Source organism: Colias eurytheme, chromosome 22 (assembly GCF_061535395.1).
Source record: "Colias eurytheme isolate Ceu_HAF_F1 chromosome 22, ilColEury1 Martin Lab GWU primary, whole genome shotgun sequence".
Taxonomy (NCBI): Eukaryota; Metazoa; Arthropoda; class Insecta; order Lepidoptera; family Pieridae; genus Colias; species Colias eurytheme.
Genome location: NC_143001.1, coordinates 4,266,864 through 4,288,418, shown reverse-complemented (window position 1 = coordinate 4,288,418; position 21,555 = coordinate 4,266,864). Strand labels below are relative to the sequence as shown.

Here is a 21,555-nt window from a genome sequence, read left to right as displayed (position 1 = left end):
GATAGTGTAAAATGTAAAGAACGAACTGACATTGTTAGTCTTTCTGTAGAACGGACCATTGAACTGTCCTGTGTGGAGCTGGAGCGTTATATTATTGTTTGCGTTTATAGACCCCCTTCCAGTGACTATAATATGTTTGAGACAGTCATGGAAGAAATATTAAAGCGTCTAAGCAGGAGTAAAAAAAAAGTTATAGTATGTGGTGATTTTAATATTGATTTACTTTTACAAACACAAACGGCTACACGAATTGTTAATTTGTTTCAGTCATTTAATCTATATAAACTTTTTAACGAACCCACACGAATTACACCTACTTCTGCAACTTGTATTGATAATATATACTGTGACTGCATCTGTTTAGAGAAAAATATTCTCAATACATTGACTTCGGATCACTGTGGCCAGAAAGTAGTTTTTGAATGGGATTGCATACCTACATTTAAAAGGATTAATGTAAGGCCTATAACTAAAAAAGGCATTAATAAATTTAGGAATAATATTAATAAAAACCTGCCCGTACTAAATGATCAATCCTATCCTAATAGTCCTTGTGAAATGTTTAAAAATCTTTTTAATTTAGTACATAAAGAATTTGAAAAAATATTTAAAGTTAAATCTTTAAATATTACCAAGGATTTACCATTCAGTAAATGGGCGACAGCTAGTATACATAGGTGCAGGAACATTCTTTATGAATTATATGGTATGAAGCAATATAATAAAGACCCATCTTTTCTTAGTTATGTTAGAAATTACTCAAAAATTTTTAAAAAAGTTTGTTTCACTGCAAAGCGTTTGTATATCAAAGAAAAAATACGCGACTCTGATAATAAAGTTAAAACAGTTTGGTCAATTATTAATGGTGAAATGGGTAAAAGCAAATCAAGTAATACCATAAAACTTGTAAATAATGACAGGGTTATTGACAAAAGTGCTGATGTTGCGCTTGCTTTTGAAGAATTCTTCAGTAGTGTCCCTGCTACTATTACTAATAGTTTAAATTCGTCTTCAGCACTTGCAGAGACCTTTTTGAGGGACCATGTTGCGGAGTGCAGTACATTATTTGAATTACGACACGTAACTGCTAATGATATTGTTACTGCCTTTAAGACGCTTAATCTTAAAAATACTTGTGATCTTTGGGGAATGTCCGTAAATTTAGTTAATAATATAATAGAAAATATTGCGAAAAATTTAGCTTCCATATTTAATAAGTGTTGTGACTATGGTACATTTCCTAATTTACTAAAGCTTAGTAAAGTTATACCTTTATTTAAGAAGGGCGATCAAGAAGACTGTAACAATTATAGACCTATCTCTATTTTATCAACATTAAGTAAGGTATTCGAGAAGTTAATATTAAATCAATTGAGTAGTCATTTTGCATCTAATAATTTACTGCACACCAAACAGTTTGGTTTCACAAAGGGGCGCTCAACCACAGATGCTGGAGTTGCACTTCTAACACATATATATAAGGCATGGGAAAACTCAAAAAATGCTCTAGGGATATTTTGTGACCTCTCCAAGGCATTTGACTGCGTTGAACATTGTACTTTGTTACGTAAACTTAATCACTATGGAATTAAAGGAAAAGCCCAGAACCTCATAGCGTCATACCTGCATGATAGGATACAGACTGTAGTTGTTAATGGAGAACATTCTAGCGGTGCGTCAATTAACATTGGTGTTCCACAGGGGTCAATTTTAGGTCCCTTCTTGTTCTTGGTATATATCAATGATCTTCCCTATTATTTGCAGGATAGGTGTGAAATAGTTCTGTTTGCAGATGATACCTCATTAATTTTTAATGTGGATAGGCATGACCCAAATGTTGACGAAGTGAACAGTGCTCTTTTACACATATCTGAATGGTTTACTGCCAATAATTTATTATTAAATGCCAAAAAAACCACTTGTGTTGAATTTTTACTTCCTAATGTAAAAAAGTTGAACAGAGATATTACCTTGAACGGGGAGGTATTGCATCCTACTGAGTCTACTGTATTTCTAGGGTTAACATTGGACGAGAAACTACAGTGGGGAGCCCATGTCAACACCGCTGCAGGTAAGCTCAGTTCTGCTGCATATGCAGTCCGAAAAATAAGGCATCTCACCGATGAAGATACGGCTAGATTGGTTTATTTCAGCTACTTTCATAGCATTATGTCCTATGGAATTCTACTGTGGGGCAGGGCTGCAGATATAGAAACTATATTTATCTTACAGAAAAGAGCCATTCGCTCTATATATAATTTACGTGCTCGGGACTCACTAAGAGATCATTTTAAGAATACTGGTATCCTTACTGTACCATCACAGTATATATTTAATAATATTTTGCATGTACACAAAAGCTCTGACTTACACACAAGAGTAGGAGATAGACACGATTATGGCACAAGGAACAAGAATAGAATTGAAATGCCATTTTTCCGATTAGCTAAAGTTAAAAATTCATTTAAGGGTCAAGGTATACGCTTATACAATAGAATTCCTCACAATATTAAAGAGTTTAGTAGTTCTAAATTTAAAACTTACATAAAAAATGTACTAGTTCAGAGAGCGTACTACAGTATTCAGGAATATATGAACGATAAAGACCCATGGAGGGTTGTCGCGTAAACACCACAGGACAGTTCTTTGGCATATTATGTAGTTAGGTAGATATAAGTTACATATTATGTAAATTTATTGACATTATTTAAAAGAGCAACTATGGAGTTTCTTGCCGATTCTTCTCCATAGATACTGCTTTCCGAATCGGTGGTAAATGTTAAAAATACTATGTAATGACGATTCGAAAGTGCTACTAAATAGTAGTCTAATTGAATAAATGAATGTTTGAGTTTTGAGTTTGAGTTCAGTTATACGTAGAGGGTCCCTAAAATACGTATGTAAAGACTACGTTTTAACATATAGACTAGCTTTTGGCCCGCAGCTTCGCTTGCGTAGTAAAAGAAAAACCGGAATAGTTCCCGTTCCCGTGGGATTAAAACTATCCTATGTTAATCCAAGTTACCCACTATGTCTGTGCCAAAATTTATGAAAATCGGTACAGCAATTTCACGTGAAGGAGTAACAAACAAACAAATATACAAAAATTCACATTTATAATATTGGTAGGATTCCACACATTGATTACGGATTCATCTGAATTTGTTGACTCGGAAAAAGGCGTAAACAAACATGGCTCCAAAACACAAATGGCTTTGAAAAGATTTGTAATTAAATTTTCCGGTTAGAAAATTTTAAGGATTAATTTTACAACACACCTAAAATTAAATAAAAATTTGAATGTCTGCAAATGTTTGTAAAACTTGCATTATTCCAATATAATCTTTAGACGTCAATAGCCGGCGTTTGGCTTTGTTCATTGCTTTATACAATTATTAATACACTTCAATCATGCTTCAAACAATATAATTTTGATTATTTAAATAGGGAAATTGATTTATAAACTTTAAAATATATTAATAAATTGCAAATATCGAATACAAAAATCACAAAGCAAATAACGCGTTTTATATAAAAATCGGTCGTGAAACACGAGCATGTCACGTACAATGTAGTTTGTGTGAAAATTGAACAAATACAAATGATTTATAATACCTCGAGAGGGCATCGACCTCGGATTATCGAGTATTGTTTAATTTTTAGTTCGGAACAAATATTGAAGGAAAATTAAGTAAGTTTTGTTGTTTTGATTTATTGAGGGTAGATTAAAAGAATAATAATTATTATTGAATAATGATTTGTTTATATAATATTATACCGATCTAGTTTGTTGTGGATCGTGGATATGATTTTATTGTGTATAAATAATATTATGTTAAGAAGTGATTTTCAATAACAGATACTTTAATATTTGAGGTAGGTATAAAGATTGTTTGTTTAAAATGAACCATATCTCTTTTATTCTTTAAATATTTATGCATAAACATATTAATTTTAATACCAATAACTTGATAGGTTCAACACATGTATAAATTCTCATTTTCAACCCGCGTCTTTCAGCTAATACTAATTCTGTTTAAAATAATTATTTTTTAATTAGCACAACAAATATGTGCTCCGCGGTTTCACCCGCGTGGCTCCGCTCCTGTTGGTCTTAGCGAGATGATAAAAAGCCTATAGCTTTCCTCGATAAATGGGCTATCTAACACCGAAAATAATCTTTCAAATCGGACCAGTAGTTACCGAGATTAGTAGACCGAAACCAAACAAACAAACTCTTCTGCTTTATAATATCAGTATTCACATTCAGTATAGATAAAAGCGAAATATAGTTTATGAGCCCTTCATCAATCATACAAACACTAAAACCGATTCATATAACATCTAAAACACCTTCAACAATCCAAAAAAAAACCGGCCAAGTGCGAGTCAGACTCGCGCACCGAGAGTTCCGTATGTGATGTAACTAAAAATTTATGGTTTTCGTAATTTTTCCTTTATCTATGCTATAAGACGTTGCTTCGTACCAAATTTCAAGATTCTGAGTTCACGGGAAGCACCCTGTAGGTTTTGATTCCCTTGCAAGTGTCGAAAATTTGCGGCATAAACGGCTGTATCTTTTGATTGCGTTGGCTTAGAAGTTTGATTTTTTCACAGCTTCAAGGGACAGTAGACCTGAGTAATTGTTATAAATTTCAGCTTCATACCTCCACGCGTTCCTGAGAAAAAGGGTCTTGACAGACGGACGGACGGACGGACGGACGGACAGAGGGACAACAAAGTGATCCAATAAGGGTTCCGTTTTTTCCTTTTGAGGTACGGAACCCTAAAAAGTAAGCAATCATCAACACATTTACTCCATACACTACTGGACAAATTTAAACCAGAGTGTGTTTTAAAAACCTATTTCCAACCATATTTCAAGGATGCAGGCACTTGTGCATCTTTCTGAAGATATATGTGCACATTTTGGAGTAATGTTAGTTTAATATTTGAACCGTGTACGTGTATTAAATTTTGAAACAATGTTTAAAGTATTTCAAATTTGTCATAAGGATTTAGATGTGTTGGAAGGTGATAGGATAAGAAAAGGAGAACGTAGCTTCGAGTGACACTTTTTCATCCTTCAATAAATACATTGTAATAGAAATTAAATAAAAATTGTCTTTTTAGCAAAAACTGATCGAATATTGCTTTATTAGAATTTAGAAACCAGTCTTCACATAGAAAGTGACTCCTAATTTTTATGTAGTTATATTACTAAATGTTGTAATATTAGTGTTACCCGCGTGAATTGAAACATGATATTTCTTTATTGTACAAATGATTGGCCCAATAAATATACATTTTTTAAGGCTCGATATCTTTATATCTAAAATTTACTAAACAACATAATACACATACTACACTGTATAATTAAGCACTTGCAAATTACCCTAAATTATGCGTCACTTCTAACTCCCATATAATAGCAAGCTTTTAATTATAACAGAGAATATAGTTTGAAACTCCCTTAAATATAATACAGTACTTAAGATTTGAATTGTGGCCTACATTTAAGCTCTCCTTTAGATCCATCTCAAGCTGTATCTCTCGTATAGAATGTTCGAACAAAAGACGTTCAAGATGTAAGAATTCTTCGTGATGGCGATTAAATCGAACAATTGGTGTGAAAATAAAATGTGAAACGTTTTAATGTACATAATAAGCGTGTGTTTTGAACAGGTACTTACATTCTATTGTAGGACATAAGTCAAATTACCATACCTATTAATCATAATTGAATAATCTTGCTTACAAACGTAACTTCTTGAATCTTATTAGATTGGTCTTCATTGTAACTAAATAATATGAATGTTACTTATCAGCTGTCAGTCAATCAGTGGGATTTTCTTATGAGGGTACCTACAATTCAAACTACCCTCAATTTTTTATAATATTTTTATAACGTATCATCACGTACGTGTTTCAATTTATTGTTGATAAATTAAAATATTAAAAATAATACTTAAGTTTAACTAATTAATAATTATCGCGAAATATATTCGATAAAAACAGAAAATAACACATAATGGTATTGTGTATGTATGATAAGGTTGAAAAATCCACTCAAAATTTCAGTGAAAGTTTAATTCACAACCACCAACAAATATCTGCCATTACTTTAATTGTAAAAACTAAAAGAAGCACGAAGATCAATTCATTGAACGTTTCTATTTATACTGTGACATAATTATAACATCAGTGTCAACTGTCAAGGTTCAACAACATTCAATACTTGTCAAACCAATACAAATAACAATCGATTTGCTAAAACGTTCGAGCGATGCATTAATCTACATTGAATAAGGTTGGGTCGCCTAAGATCGGACGCATATGCCGAAAATTTTATACGTACTGTATTTTTTATTTTATTTCTCATGATTCGATGTCGTTTTTCTGTTGCGGTCAACTGTAAATTGATGACAAAGAAATATTGTTTAACCCCTAATTTTTTGGTTTGCGTAGATGCTATCTATCTAAGCAAATTTAGAGCCTAAAAAGCAGACTTTTTTCGACTTACCATAGTGAAGAAAATAACAGTTCGGCCGAAGATCGGACTATGTAGTATCTTCACTTCTATGCGCTTAATAATAATGTTAACATTAGGAAAACATCCGGACTTACGTCCATACATTGAGCATCAATGATTGAGTCAGGAAATTCCTCAAAAAATTTGACAAAGAAGTTTTTTTTTTATTGCGTTTTTTTAGTCCGGTCTTCCCTCCTCATCCTAATTAAGTTTCTCAAACTTTTATCCTCCGTGTTCTAGGACTAAATAATGAAAATGTACCTAAGGTCTGATAGTCATAGCGTCATTGGATAGTTAAATATATTAAAAGTTAATAATTATTGCGCATTATTGCATAAGGCGCAGTCAAGAGCTAAACTTCGGTCCGATCTTCGGCATTGGGAGGGAAGATCGGATCTTGGGTTGTGAACGTCCTAGGCGTAATCAAAGTATACAGATGGAAAGAGGATTCGCTAATTCTGCCCCAAAATAATTAATTACATTATTTCAATGAAAGTACTCTCCACAATGAGCCATCAAAATTTTGTAGGTAAGATCGGATCGACGATTTTCGCCACAAAATACACCTTTTCTGCTGAATCACCTGTGTACACGTCCCGTCTGGTCGCTGGCCGGCCGCAGAGTGAAGAGAGGGGCAGAACAAAATGGCGGATCTAGTAGTGTTGGTAGCAGTAGAGAATATTGCCTAGTTTGCGAGTTATTCCATGCATCCGATCTTATGTCACATCCGATCTTAGGCGACCCAACCTTACCGATAAAACGAAGAATAAAAGTTTTTCTTTGCTTTCAGATACCAAGGTCTCCTCATCAAATACCTACTTGAATGCTATAACTTTCATGGGCCCTCTTCACAATGGGTAGCGTTGGGTGAGTAGAAGCAATCACGATAGTGTAGAGGGCTTAAATGTCTATAATCGGCCGTCATTGTAGATAATTCATAATCGCCGTGACGGCAAACATCGGTGAATAGTTGGGCCAATGTTGCCCATTGTGAAGAGAGCCCATCAATCGTGTACAATCGTGACAAAAATACGTTCCGCTAGATGTATAGAATAGGCGTTGCGTACTGTCAAGCACAAAATCGCTTTCGAAGTTGACACGCGTAAACAAGAGTTGACGCGTCGAACGCCCACTCCACTTTAAAAGCGCTCGTATGTATTGCCGTCTATATTTTTCTGTTATTTTATATCGAACTAGGTAATTTAATGCATTTGTGAGTAACTGCTAGTGAATAGTGATACTAATATACTTACTGCTTGCTTTATAAATGGAGATGTTTAACTTTAAAGATGAACACACTTTTGTCAAAATACAATTTATATTTTAGCATCGTAAGGTTAATTACTACTTTAACTACTTTACTACTTTAATTACAACATTGGTAAGATTAAAAGATAGTTTGTTGAAAATATAGACGCAAATTAATATTCACGTTTAAATTTTTAGAACTTTTATAAAAAATAATGATCACAGATTAAATAACAAAATGACAGTTTGACATTACCACAGATAAAAAAGGTATAAATACGATACTAATTGAGAGCACAAAACAGGCAGGTATTTTTGTGTATAATTTATAATGGTATATAGGCATATAGAAAAATAATTTTCAGGACCGAAATAAGCTACATTAATAGCGAAAATAACATTTGCAACACGAATGTAAATTAGGGGTTAGAAACATATTAGTTTAGTAAGTCCTGAGCCTAAATGAATCTATTGTAGTCCATATGTCAGAGAATGGTCTAAGACCTTTTCACCTGTAAAAACAACAGACTTAAATACACAATACACCCCTTGATAATAATAGCAATATTTGATGTAACTGTACTAAGAAAGCGACCCATTTCCAACGGCTTCTATCAGCAATGTTATCCAAATATTAAACTGAATAAACCTTTTACTGTAAGCCCGTAAGGGATTTGTAACTATGGCTTGAACCTTAGATCATAAGGCTTGAACACACCTTTAATCTTTGTGATGGGTTTGCGGTTTGCATTTATAAAATTAGATTTTGGGCTCATATTATAATAACCTATAATATGTCAATAACGTCTTATTCAATTAAAAATAACTTCCCGGTATAATTAATACAACAATATTACTTATACACATTTATAAATACTAATTTATCTTTCGTTTCCTAAATGCATGATGGTGATGTTATTTTCATTTTCATTTTGTTAATATAACGTTATTTTCATTTTTCACTACTAATATTCATTTGTACAAATAGGTACTAGCTTTCCGCCCGCGCGCGGCTTCGTCCGCTATGTCTATAACCCAATAAATTATTTAATAAAACCTTCCTTGAAAATCAGTCCGACTATCCATACTAATCCATACTAATATTATAAATATGCGAAAGTAACTCTGTCTGTCTGTCTGTTACTCAATCACGCCTTAACTACTGAACCAATTTGCATGAAATTTGGTATAGAGATATTTTGATACCCGAGAAAGGACATAAGATAGGTTTTATCCCGGAAATCCCACGGGAACGGGAACTATGCGGGTCTTTCTTTCTTTTGCGCGGGCGATGCCGCGGGTGGAAAGATAGTTAAAAATAAATGCAACAAAATCCGTGGCGTAGTTTTTAATATTTAACCATACATAGGGATATAGGGACAGAGAAGGCGACTTTGTTTTATACTATGTAGTGATAATTCAACCATAACTATGGTATATTATAATGCTTATTAATAAACGTTTTCTTTGCATAAATAATCCTTCTCAGTTTCTATTGTAATTGTAAATTAACTCGGCATTGTTAGACAATGTTGTTTTAAGTTTTTCAATAAGACTACGAAAGGTGGGTAGAATGTTCGAGTTCAAAGAAATATTCTGAGTACAGACAGCAAATAATATTCAATGATATACTAATATTTTTCTTTAGATCGAAAAAAGAAATATAAGTTTGAAGAAATATGCATATAAAGGTGAATATAATTTATAAATATTAAATATTTAACTAAACTATCGTAGTAGTACCAGTTGTTGTCTTTAGCGTATTATTATTTAGAATTGATTGTTCTTTTATTGTGCTATTATTAAATTTTTAAGTATAATATGAATTGTATGTACCTAAGTATAGGCTAAAATAAATTATATTCATTTTATCGTCCTGTGCATTTTTAACTTCTTTTTGTATTATCGATGTATTTTGTGAAATTGTACACAACATAGTTACTAATAATAATCATTTAAGAGGAATTTTGAATCAATTTAGTTTTTTAGTTATATTCAGACTTATTAAAGGTGTTTTTCTTGCAGATTTATGAGTTAATGATCTTCTCTTATCACACGTCATCACCTTATCGTAAGTATTTATTCACTTCGCCTGGAAAGAATCGTCACAGTATTACGAATAATATTGTAATACTGTGGAATCGTAGTATAAATTACTTTATTTTCTATCCGTACCGATTCCGTTTAATTATTTCAGTAATGCGGATAAATGCGGAAAGTTTGAGCATCTTAACCCTTGTCGATTCAAAAGTTTCGAGGTGATTGCCCGTGTTCAGAGGTGTTGAAGTAAATTTAATGAGTTGAAACTTAAATATATTAGAATAAAAACGATAATTAATTAAATTTATTTAACAACTAATTATGGGTATCCTTTCACTTAGTAGAACTGACCCAAATGATCCTAGCTATCATTATCGTAATCTTAATTATGAGCCCGTATTTGTTTCCACTGCAGAGGCCTTCTATGAGCTTTTAAACTATACAGGATGTGGATGTATTCTAACCTTTTGGTACTTTATATATTTCGAATTGCATGATATTAATTGCCTTCAACTAGAATAACGCATTGTAAACAGATTAATTCTAAAATGAATTTCATATTTGCATGCCCAGTCTCCTTACTGACATTTAACTACGATGAATTACACGGCCTTATCAATGATTAAGTCTGTTCGTCTAATTTACGTCATAATTTGCACGTCTGAAATAAGTACACGGCTGTGTAATGACACAGTTCGTCACTGCATTTTTTTTATGTACACATATATAATTATTGGTTCACTTGTCATTATTGTTAATACACATCTATAACTGCTATCAATGTTCTGTGAAAAGTAGGTACACACGAACGTAAGTTGCTCTCAAAAGTAAATGAACTCAGAGAACGGGGCAAACATCTTCAGAAAGCTTATTCTCACCAAAGGCTATTGTGTATAACTCACAAAGGTCTCATTAGAGCTACACTACATTTGCTCCGAGACACTTTTGATAACTCACTTGCTTTTAAAACTTCTGCAAACCTTTTCTTCGCCTGTAGTCTTCGAGTCGCAAAGACAGGTTTTTCTTTTAAAACTTTCTCGCTTTTATCAGTGATCAAGACTGTTTACTTCGACATTCTAGTTCTAATCTTTGCTTAGTGAGACGTGTATTTAAAAATAGATTTAATTTCAACCTTCAAAACTGTTTTTATGTGAAAAATAGATTGTTTAAAACGATTAAACTGTTGTTAAGTGAAAAACAGATATTTAAAATTGTTTCTCTTAGAATTTTCAAACATCAAGTTATTAGACTTAGTTTTCAGCAAAACTAAAATTATAGATAATCAGTAGAACCACTATGTCAACAATCACTATGTCTATAAAATTCTATGTCTGTAAAATTGTCTACTTAACCGCAACCAATGATATTTGTAGGTATTCAAATTTGTTTGTTTTCAAAAGTTTATATGATAATATGAAGTGTATCAAAACAAGTAGAGCCGCGGGCTGAGCTAGTTGAAGAAATGTAGGTACTGACATAATAAATGTTTTATATTCTACATTATAAAATATAATCATTTACTAAAGTAAGACGGGAACATGAAAATATAAGCGACACATAATCATTTATTTCCAACAAGATTACTTCATTTCAAAGTAAAGTCAGGGTGATTATGTATATTATAAGTGTATTACCAAAAGGTACACCCGTTCCTAGATAATCTACTAACTAATTGGAACCCTAATTTTAATAATTTCCGAGGGTCGACGATAGTCAAAAGCATTTTGAATCTCTAAGTAACAAGCTTACGCTTTTTACTTTGATAAAATATTTTTAATTTTGAATATTTAATGTTGGATTACGGGGAATAATTTTAGTAATGAAATTTTCATTGGTTTTTCGTGTTTTAGATCTATTCGTGACTTTTTAAAAGACCCACGTGTTGGAATGATACACACGTACATGATACACGTCTTTTTGTATAAAAATATGTATTTGTCTAATGTATGTTTCATCGTGACATCGTAAACAGGGCGAGAGGCGTTAGAAAAAAATCTGATTTGAATAATCGTTGGTTAGATAGAAGTTTGAAGCTGCTATTTGATTGAATAACTAGCGCGTTTGTGACATAACGTTCAGTCAAAACGTTGAACGTTACATTCAACAACTTGACGAGTTGTCATTTAGTCATTTAATTAAATGTCGTCATTCAATGAACGCGCTAATTATCCAATCGAATAGCAGATTCAACCATCACAGCGACAAGTACACCACATTACAATAACTCATAGAAATATAATCGACGCAACGACAATCTATAAAGTGGTATGTGAACGTATTTGTGTGCCTTTCTGTCTGTTACAAAATAACAGTTTATGTGGATTGGCGGTGCGCCAGGCGATGTGCTTTGTATCAGGGTCGCACTTTGCTAGATAAGGTTTTAGTTTCTAGATGTAGCGGGTAGTAATCTTTCTTATTTACAACTATATATATTATGTGCCTTTAATCTATGGTGAAGGAGCATGTAAAAGTGAGCTTACGGGAGTATATTATGGATTGGAAGAGTTGTTTCTATTTCAAGGAATTCAGTTTCTTAAGTGCGTATTGATGCGAGTTATAAGTGAGTAGCGGTTTCTTGTTTCGTTAATATTTTATTCAATCAAACGCTGAATTAGAAAATGAGGAAAAATTTACGCTTTCATGTGTTTAACTTTATTTTGATTAGTTTTAAATTCAATAAGATACGAAATGTTTGTTTTCAATGTTTTTTAATAATATTTTGAAATCAGAATAATTGATTTCATGAAAATACCTTTTACGAATTGCAATATTCAAACTAAACACCCATTTTGCACTTTGTTAGCAATTTAATGGAATTTGGTCAAGTTGGTGGTTTATTAAGATCATTTTTTACACAACCGAACAATTTGTATAAAAAACAATACTAATCAGAAAATAATTATCATCAAGATCTAATACAATAATCGCTTTACCTTAGGGCTTAGACCATACGTAAAAACTAACGCAGCCCTAATTTGAGAGCGGGCTAGCGCAGAATTTATTTTTTCGGTCGCCCATACGCATTCTCCATATTTACCACGCGTTCCCAAACTAGTGAATGTAATAGATTCTGTATTTTACTGGCGTTTTTGTTAAAATCCATTACGGCTTTTAGGTTTCCGAAAGAGGGTTTAGCACGATACTATCGGTCAAAGTGTACAAGATTTTCGATGTATGTGGATAGAAGTTTATTTTGAGCGGTTTTAAATGCTCTTTATAAATACCACATTAAACTGCAGCAAGTACTAACTAGAATTAAATCCATATATTTCTCTATCGTGTCAATAGGTCTTATTTTACTAACTTTTCAAACGCTACACGGCATATTCTAATGTCATCATCATCATTCCTCATTAATGTTCGTATTATAGCTTAAAGTGAATGATAGAAACTTAGGTTTCATTTACCAAATAATTATTATATCCTCAATATACCCGAAGGTATATTCAACCAATATCCGGCCTCCTTTAAAATAGTTTAAAACCAGAGACAAGGCACTCATAATCTAGAGGCCATCTCGATTGTTCATCGAGGCCATGTCAAGAGAGCCTAAGCACTCTTCATAAATAGATGTATATCTGAAGTAAAGTATATTTTAATACGGGGATAAGGATTCGCCTATCATGCTCGGATTATCGATTTTTCTAGAAAATTTGGTTTAAGGTGGATAAGCAACGTTTATATATTATAGTAGTTGGTTGGTTTGTAGTTCTTTAATGTTGTTTTTGAATTAGTCAGGAAGTGCTTTTCATGATCCTAATAAGACTATAAAGTTGAAATAAATACAGAAATAAATACAACTCGTTTATAGGGATAATACTTATATCAAATTTGTATATGGACATGACAAATAAAGTAATTTTTCCCAACCTCTTGATCAATTATATACGTCAATTACGATTACACGTCCACATTTTAACATTTAAAATAATATAGGAGTTATGAAGAATAAACAATAACATTTGATTTATACTACGTTCGAATCCAGTACCTACGCAATTCTCCTACGTTTACTTAATGCGTTAGTTTTGAACGTTAGTTACATATAAGTTCAATTAAGTACTAATTCGTATTATTGTGCGATAACATATACGAATACATAACAGTTCAACACACAAATAAAAAGCAAGATCTATTTGAAATACATTGTTAGAATGAAAAGTGAGAGATATCGTTAATCGTAACCCTAAATAAAGGCAGGAATCGCTGACGTCAGTAGGTACTATCAAGTGAACACACTGCATAGACTCCATTACTATTATTACTTACGTCTTTGTTCTAAATCTAGTCGTGAATTTGGCAGAGTTTTTGTTCAATCTTGAGGGATTTACTGTGTGCTATAATTGGATTTATTGTCATTTTCAGTTAATATTACAGTTAGCACAGACTAATAAGAATATACTACGTATACCAGTTAGCATGTTTGATCAGTCATTTAGTTTTGAGAAAGTTTTATATAAAAAGCTCCATACGAAATATGAACATATGAAATTCTGTGACATGAGCTTAATGTACAAATAGCAATTTTGTATGCAACTTTTATATCTGGAAAATAGAATATGTTTATGTGCTTTTCGTTTTAATACACGTTTTGAGAACAAAACAGTCTTTGAGTGCACTTTTTTACTGTAAATATATATTTTAATGTCCTCTACGATTGCACGTTTGTAGAATAAACGAATTTACAAATTCTTACAGCACCTTATCGACATTTTGAAAACTTTCATATATTCATATTTGAAATAATCAAATATTCCTGTGAATGTAAACAACGGAGCCGCCGAGACGCGACAATCATCTTAAATATATATCGTGTCTTGAATTTATTCAGTCTGTTTTTAAATTCAATGTATTTTCTGTTTATTTTTGTAATAGTTGTTGAAGTTGGATGGACATTGTATGATTTGAGATGCGATTAAAGACAAATTGTTTACACCTCTTAAGAGAATTCATCAGTATGTTGTAATGTTGATAGAAATTGAAGTTAAAAGAATAGTAGCTAATGCTGTAAAAGTCTACTTGCTTGTACCTACGGCTGTAGGCAAAATGCACAAGAATTTCAAATGGTACAAATTTGAGTACTCAAATTCAATCACCTCGACTTTTCTAGAAGCACTTTTGAATCGTCTTACTACGAAAAATCTATTTAACATTGCGATTTAACAGAAATGATAAGGCCCCAAAATAAACTAAGTATACTGTGTTTTTGTATAAAATTGTAATAAAATTTCCTATAACCTAGGTATATTAATAAGTAAAATTAATAAAAGAAAGAGCGTGTATCCCGAGCATACATGTCAGAAGTGAAACAGCTTTGGCAAGATTCAAAGATAACAAAATCATCGCCTTACCTCACGACGTGACGGTATTGCTACCATATGCTAGACACGACCTTCAAGTTTTATTCTCAACGCGCCTAAATAAGTTTTACTTCAAAAATTGTCTGAACATCAAAAAAATGTTTCTATAAAGATATGTACTTAGTATTTCCAATTAAATAATATCCGTTATTTACATTAATTAAAGTGTGTACTAGTTCCCGTTCATATAAATAAATTAGATTCTACGTTCGCTATTGACCTATATTAAATTAATTATGGAAGTATTGATGAATATTATGAGTTAGTTGTAAGGCTTCAATGAAGCGAAACGATATAATAATAATAATAATAAGGGCGTAGGGATGTGACGACCCCATCGCCCACGGTTGGGATATCTATTGTTTACGTGATAATAGATATTCCACCCGTGCAATCAGTCAACCCGCAGGACACCTTGTGGCGGGGTGTCGGGGAGTAGCGACCCCGCGGGAACCGAGTGCTCCCGGGGGAGGCCCCTGTCTTCATCTCCGGCTCGCCTTCACCGGCCGGTCGGAGTGAAGCCTGACGAGGACAGGACCCCCGCCTCTGGCTTGCCTTAACCGGCCGGCCAGAGTGGAGTCGCGAGAGCTTTTAGCTCGAAGGGTGGATGCGAAGCGTAAGTGGCGAGTGGGCACGTGATGCTGGACCCTCAGGGAGCGCGTGATCGTCGTTTAAAGTCCAGGGACGCCTCTCCACCCTTAGCTGCTCACGACATGTTGCCCTCTTGTTGCTAAGTTGCAGCGACTTTTTAGAGGGCCCATCTGTGAGAGGGCGAGTCACCGTCTGCCAATATATTTTTACAAACTTTGTTGTAGAAAGGCAGACGCCATAGTTCCTATAGACCCAGTAACCTGTCCACATAGCACCCCTTTCCATAGTCCAGTTATTTCTTTCCATTTTCTGTAATAAGCCTACATCGGCCGCGGACTGCCCAGGGCTGTATCTCTATATAGTGCAGTCATGGGCAGGCTGCGGCTGGTGTCCCATAACACATTAAAACTCTCAAAAGGGCCTCTGCGTGTTGGATCCGTGTCCCCACGTAAGCCTTCCAAAAGACCGGGTACCGTCCTTCTGGTGGTACCCGAGTATTATGGAGATGAGAAACATAATAATAATAATAAACACTTTATTGCACACACAAACAAAACAAAATCAAACAAAAAATACAAACAAAGTAATATAGAGCGGTACAAAATAGGCGGCCTTATCGCTAAGAAGCGATGTCTTCCAGGCAACCTTAGGATATAGGAAAAGTTTGAATAAAAATAAACAATTGAAAAGTAGAAGGAGCATAGCGAAACATAATATAAGGTGCAAATAAAAGTAGTAAATAGATACATAAATACAAATATTAAAATATACATAGCGAATAAAGAAAAAGAACAGGATAAAGTAACTAAGTAAGATAGATAAGAAAGAATGAAACATTAAAACGTCAGTTGTGAAGATAATGCTGTTTGACTTGATATTTAAAAGAGCTTATAGATTGAGCTTTCCTGATGTTTAATGGGAGCGAGTTCCACAACCTTACAGCTTGCACGGTAAAGGAGGCATCGTAAAAACGGGTTTTGTGAGCGGGCATGCGAAGCGTAAGGTTGTCCAAGGAGCGTAGATCGAGTTCATGGGAAGAACCCAAGAACACGAATCTATTTTTAAGGTAGGATGGGGATCTAGGATCAAAAAGGATATTGTAAAGAAGGGAAAGGATGTGAGCATTCCGGCGAAGTCGGATGGGCAGCCAATTGAGTTTCGAGCGATATTCGGAGATATGATCATATTTGCGCAAGCCAAAGATGAATCTGATTGCAAAATTTTGAAGTCGTTCTAATTTATTAAGTAGCTCCTCATTAAGGTCTGGAAAGCATGCATCACCATAATCAAGGATAGAAAGCAACAGAGACTGCGCCAGCACAATTTTCGTAGGAACAGGTAAAAAGTTGCGCAGTCGACGTAAAGAGGAAGTAACTCCAAAAACCTTACGACTTACTTGTTTAATGTGTTCAGTCCAAGACAAGCTTTGATCAATATAAATACCGAGATTTTTAACAGAAGTACTATAAGGAACTGGGACTCCATCGATCGAAATACGAGCCAAATCCGAAAAACAAATCTTTGAAAGGAAATGAGAACTGCCTAAAATTATAACTTGGGTCTTTTCAGGGTTTAATTTGAGACCATAGGCGTGAGTCCAGTCGACAATGGATTGAAGATCAGTGTTGATGCGAGTAATCGCTTCTTCAAGATTTTCCATTGACGAATGGGTATAAATTTGTAGATCGTCTGCGTACAGATGGTAGAGAGAAGATAATTTAGAAGAAATAGAGTTGATAAAAATACTAAAAAGGAGGGGTGACAACACGCCGCCTTGAGGGACGCCAGCAGAAACATCAGACCAAGAGGAATAAGATTCATCTACTCTAACGCGCTGCCGACGACCCTGCAAGTAACTACGAAACCAACCAACCACCGCAGGAGATACGTTAAGAGAACTAAGCAAATCCAACAGGATATCAAAGTCAACGGTGTTGAAGGCATTAGAGAAATCGAGGAGAGCAAGGATAGTTAGCTGCTTATTGTCCATTGCCATACGAATATCCTCTGTAACTTTGACAAGAGCAGTAACCGTGCTATGACCCGTCCGAAACCCTGATTGAAAAGGATCTAAGAGGGAATTATAGTTCAGAAAGGAGCACAGCTGTTGATGAACTAACCTTTCTAGAACTTTAGATAGGAATGGGAGAACGGAAATGGGACGAAAATCGGAGAAATTAGATGGATTATTTTTTTTAGGGAGTGGAATGATGAACGCATCTTTCCAGGCATGAGGAAAAGAACTCGAAGATAGGGAGAAATTAAGGATGTGGGTAAGTATGGGAAGGATAATATCAAGAATGGGTAGAATCATAGCACGGCCAATACCATCACAGCCGAGGGCATTCGAGGCGATGGCCAAAGTATTCTTCTTAACGTCACTGGCAGTGAAAGGTACAAGAACGAACGGAGGAGAATCAGGAGTTTGCATGGTGGAAAGAAGTTCAATGGTATCGGTTTTAGTTTTACAGTCCAAAGTAGACATTGACGATGAGAAATGTTTGTTAAGGTGATCTAAATCTAAATTTACAGGAAGTGAGTTATTCTGCGATTTACCAACTCCAAGCGTTTTCAAGAATTTCCAAGTAACTGAAGTGTTGCCGCTCTCAACGGATTTGTGAATGTGGCGTCGTTGTGCATCTCTACACATCGTATTACAGCGATTACGAATAGCTTTATATTTTTCTCGATTGGAGTCCGAGTTATTCAGTTTAAATTTGGCTTTCGCCAGATTTTTTTTGTGAACAACTGATCTAAGTTCATCTGTTAGCCATGGAGCAGGACAATGCTTAATTTTAACTGCTTTAATTGGTGCATGGTTGTCGTACAATTGTGTTAACAGTAAATTAAAAGCGGATACCTTGGAGTCTATGCAGTTGACAGATGTGACAGGTGACCAGTCAATTTTTTGAGCATCATCACACAGACGCTCGACATCCATTCCTCGAAAACTGCGCTGTAACAATACTTTGTGCTTTCTTTTCGGAGGACGAACACGGTAAGAAAGGAAGACAAGGTCGTGGAAAGAAAAAGCATCAGCAGTGCACTGACCGTGCTTGGAGACAAGATCAGGAGAGGAAACAATAATTAAATCAAGGAGAGAAGGACAGCAGCCAGGAGCAAAATGAGTGGGTTTAAGAGGAAGGATATTGAGGTCACAGGAGGATACAATATTTTTAAGTTTGTCACTGCGGATGTCATTTTTAAGGAGGCAAGTATTGAAGTCCCCCATAAAAATGACATGATCATAAAGAGGACGTACATTCTCTAGCGTTTTTTCAAACGCTGGAAAATAATTAAAGAGAAGGGAAGGAATATAGAAAACTCCTAAAAGAATTTTAGTACGGGAAATCATGACTTCAATTAGCAAGTGTTCGGCCTCGTCAACTGGTGGCGGTTGTGGAGATGTGCTAATAATGGAGAAAGCCAGGTCGGAACGTAAATATATAGCAACTCCACCACCCACCCGATAGGTACGGTCGTTACGAACTAAATTGAAGCCAGGTAAGGAGTAAGAGGTAGAGGAAAGGCAAGGTTTGAGCCAGGTTTCGGAAATAAGGATAGCGTGAAGGGAGTTACAATTAAATGATGCAAGCATATCGGTGAAATGTGCCGGAATACTCTGAGCGTTGATATGGATAACATTAAAATTGTTTGAAACATCGGAAAATGTAGAAGTCAAACATTTATCAAGTGGTGGTAAGTCAATACTCTGAAAACTAACATCACAACTAAGAGCGCTTACGAAGGAATCACAATCACTATCATTCAAAGACGAAATGTTGGAAATAAATAATTTATAATATTAATATATAAAAGAAATTTGTATTTATATATAAATAAATAATATCAAATATATAAAAAAATATATACTTTTCCTATACCCGCCAGCTACATAGAAAAAAAAAAAGTTTTCAACAAACAAGTAAACTCAAATTAAACAAAAACATGAAACGGAACGTACTGAAACATTACAAACAAAATTGACATTACGGTTGACATAGATTCACTGACATTTGACATTAGACATTTACGACAAGTCAAAACACAATATTAAGTCATAACAAGAGTGACATCTAAAAAACGTGTGAAGTGTAGAAATTAATTAATTGACTACGGGGGTAATTTAACTTGCCGAGGGCACAGATAAAAAAGAGTGACACAGAAAATAGATACAATTACAACAAGAAGAAAATTACAACAAAGATAAATATTATGGATACTCATATAATGAAAGGTTATAAGGGCTCACTTTCGTCCGATTCTTTTGGGCCGGGAGTTGCCTGAACCCTTAGGCGCTGGAGCAGCAACGGATGCAGCATTTGGAGCCTCAGCTGCTGGATCGCTGACGATAACGTCGAGTTCATCAGAACTTGTGACCCGGTGTCTTATACCATCGGCGGTTCTCACAATAATGTTTCCATCCTGGGTCCAACAGTTAGAAACCCCAAATTTCTTACGAGCCAACATAAACGTATCGTGCCGAGCTTTTGTGAGAAATTCGGAAATAGTAATTCCCGAATTTTTAAGGCAAGTTTTGGAGAACCATACCCGATCTCGAACTGGCACACGGTCAAATTTAACAATAATTGGCCTGTTTCTATCAGCCGAGTAATGGCCCAAGCGATGACAACGACTAAAAGACTGAGCATTAACATCTGGCAGTTCAAGGCGCTCAACAATAACTTTAGCCACAAGATCAGCGGTATTCTCCTTCTTCTCTTCAGCAACACCATGAAAGAGGAGCATCTTGCGTCGAGAGCGAGTTTCCTGCTGGTCCGAGATTTTCAGCAACAACTCCACTTGTGCATGTAGCGTTTTGAGTGAGGAAGTTACAAATGTGCGAAACAAATTAAAATCAGTTGTGTTCTCACCCGAAGTTGTTTCATTGTTGAGTAGCTTCCTTTCAAATTCTGCCATTTTATTGTTGAAATTAACAGTCATCTCTGACAAAGTGTGCTTAAGTGACTCCATGATAATAGTAGTTTGAAATAAAACTTGTAAGTTGTTGATTAGAGTGAAAAATAAAGGAGAATGATGCTGGTAGGTATAGCTTTTACACAATCATAAGTTTACACTGAGAAATCAAGTGAAAATATTTAAAAATTGAATTTTTAGTAGAGCAGTTAAAATTTGATGTTGCTAGGTTCACAACTACCCTCAAAAAAAAAAAAAGGTATAGGTACCAGAGTAAATACGATTTCATGATCGAATTCATTTTTTATGTTCAAAATTTATTCTTATGCTCGCAATATTATAATATGTCTAATTACATGAATAGAAACATAATTCGGACGGATGTGTAATAATGAATAGTAATTAATTTGCATCTTTGAACATTTTTCTTGACGATTAAACTATTCTCTCAACGGTGAGGAAAACATCGTAACGAAACCGACAAGTCGAGCAATCAAAAGTTCGACGACACATGACCCGCACTTGGCCAGCGTGGTGGATTATAGCCTGAACCCTCATAGGAGGCCCGTGTCCCAGCAGTGGGGAAATATATGGTCTGATGATGATGATATTGTTCTAATTTCCAACTAAATAACTGAAAAAACAACTAAATAACTAAATAAATGAAAAAATATATTCAAAATATGTTATCCTACCGACCACATTTCTCTTTTACAGCGTTTTCATAGCCCAAAATCCATTGAAACGCAAAGAAAACAAAAGCGTAGTTTACACGGGCGAAACGGAATTTCCAAATGTACCCGCTTTTTGCAGTTGTTTAATGTAACGAGGTCTTAACGAATGTGTTGCGGTTAAATCGACTAGGGT

General features: G+C 34.5%; 1 protein-coding gene across 1 annotated transcript; it reads right to left on the bottom strand.

The window, feature by feature from the left end:
• Nucleotides 1-20,019: 20,019 nt before the first annotated feature.
• LOC149898642 (uncharacterized) lies at nucleotides 20,020-20,819 on the bottom strand. Its single transcript, XM_090114815.1, has one exon. It carries the CDS (start codon nucleotides 20,743-20,745, stop codon nucleotides 20,020-20,022), a length of 726 nt encoding a protein of 241 aa, XP_089970941.1. The 5' UTR covers nucleotides 20,746-20,819.
• Nucleotides 20,820-21,555: the final 736 nt, after the last annotated feature.

What these genes read in the sequence shown, in the direction of transcription:
- LOC149898642 (XM_090114815.1), bottom strand. Translation starts at nt 20,745, where the DNA reads ATGGAGTCACTTAAGCACACTTTGTCAGAGATGACTGTTAATTTCAAC.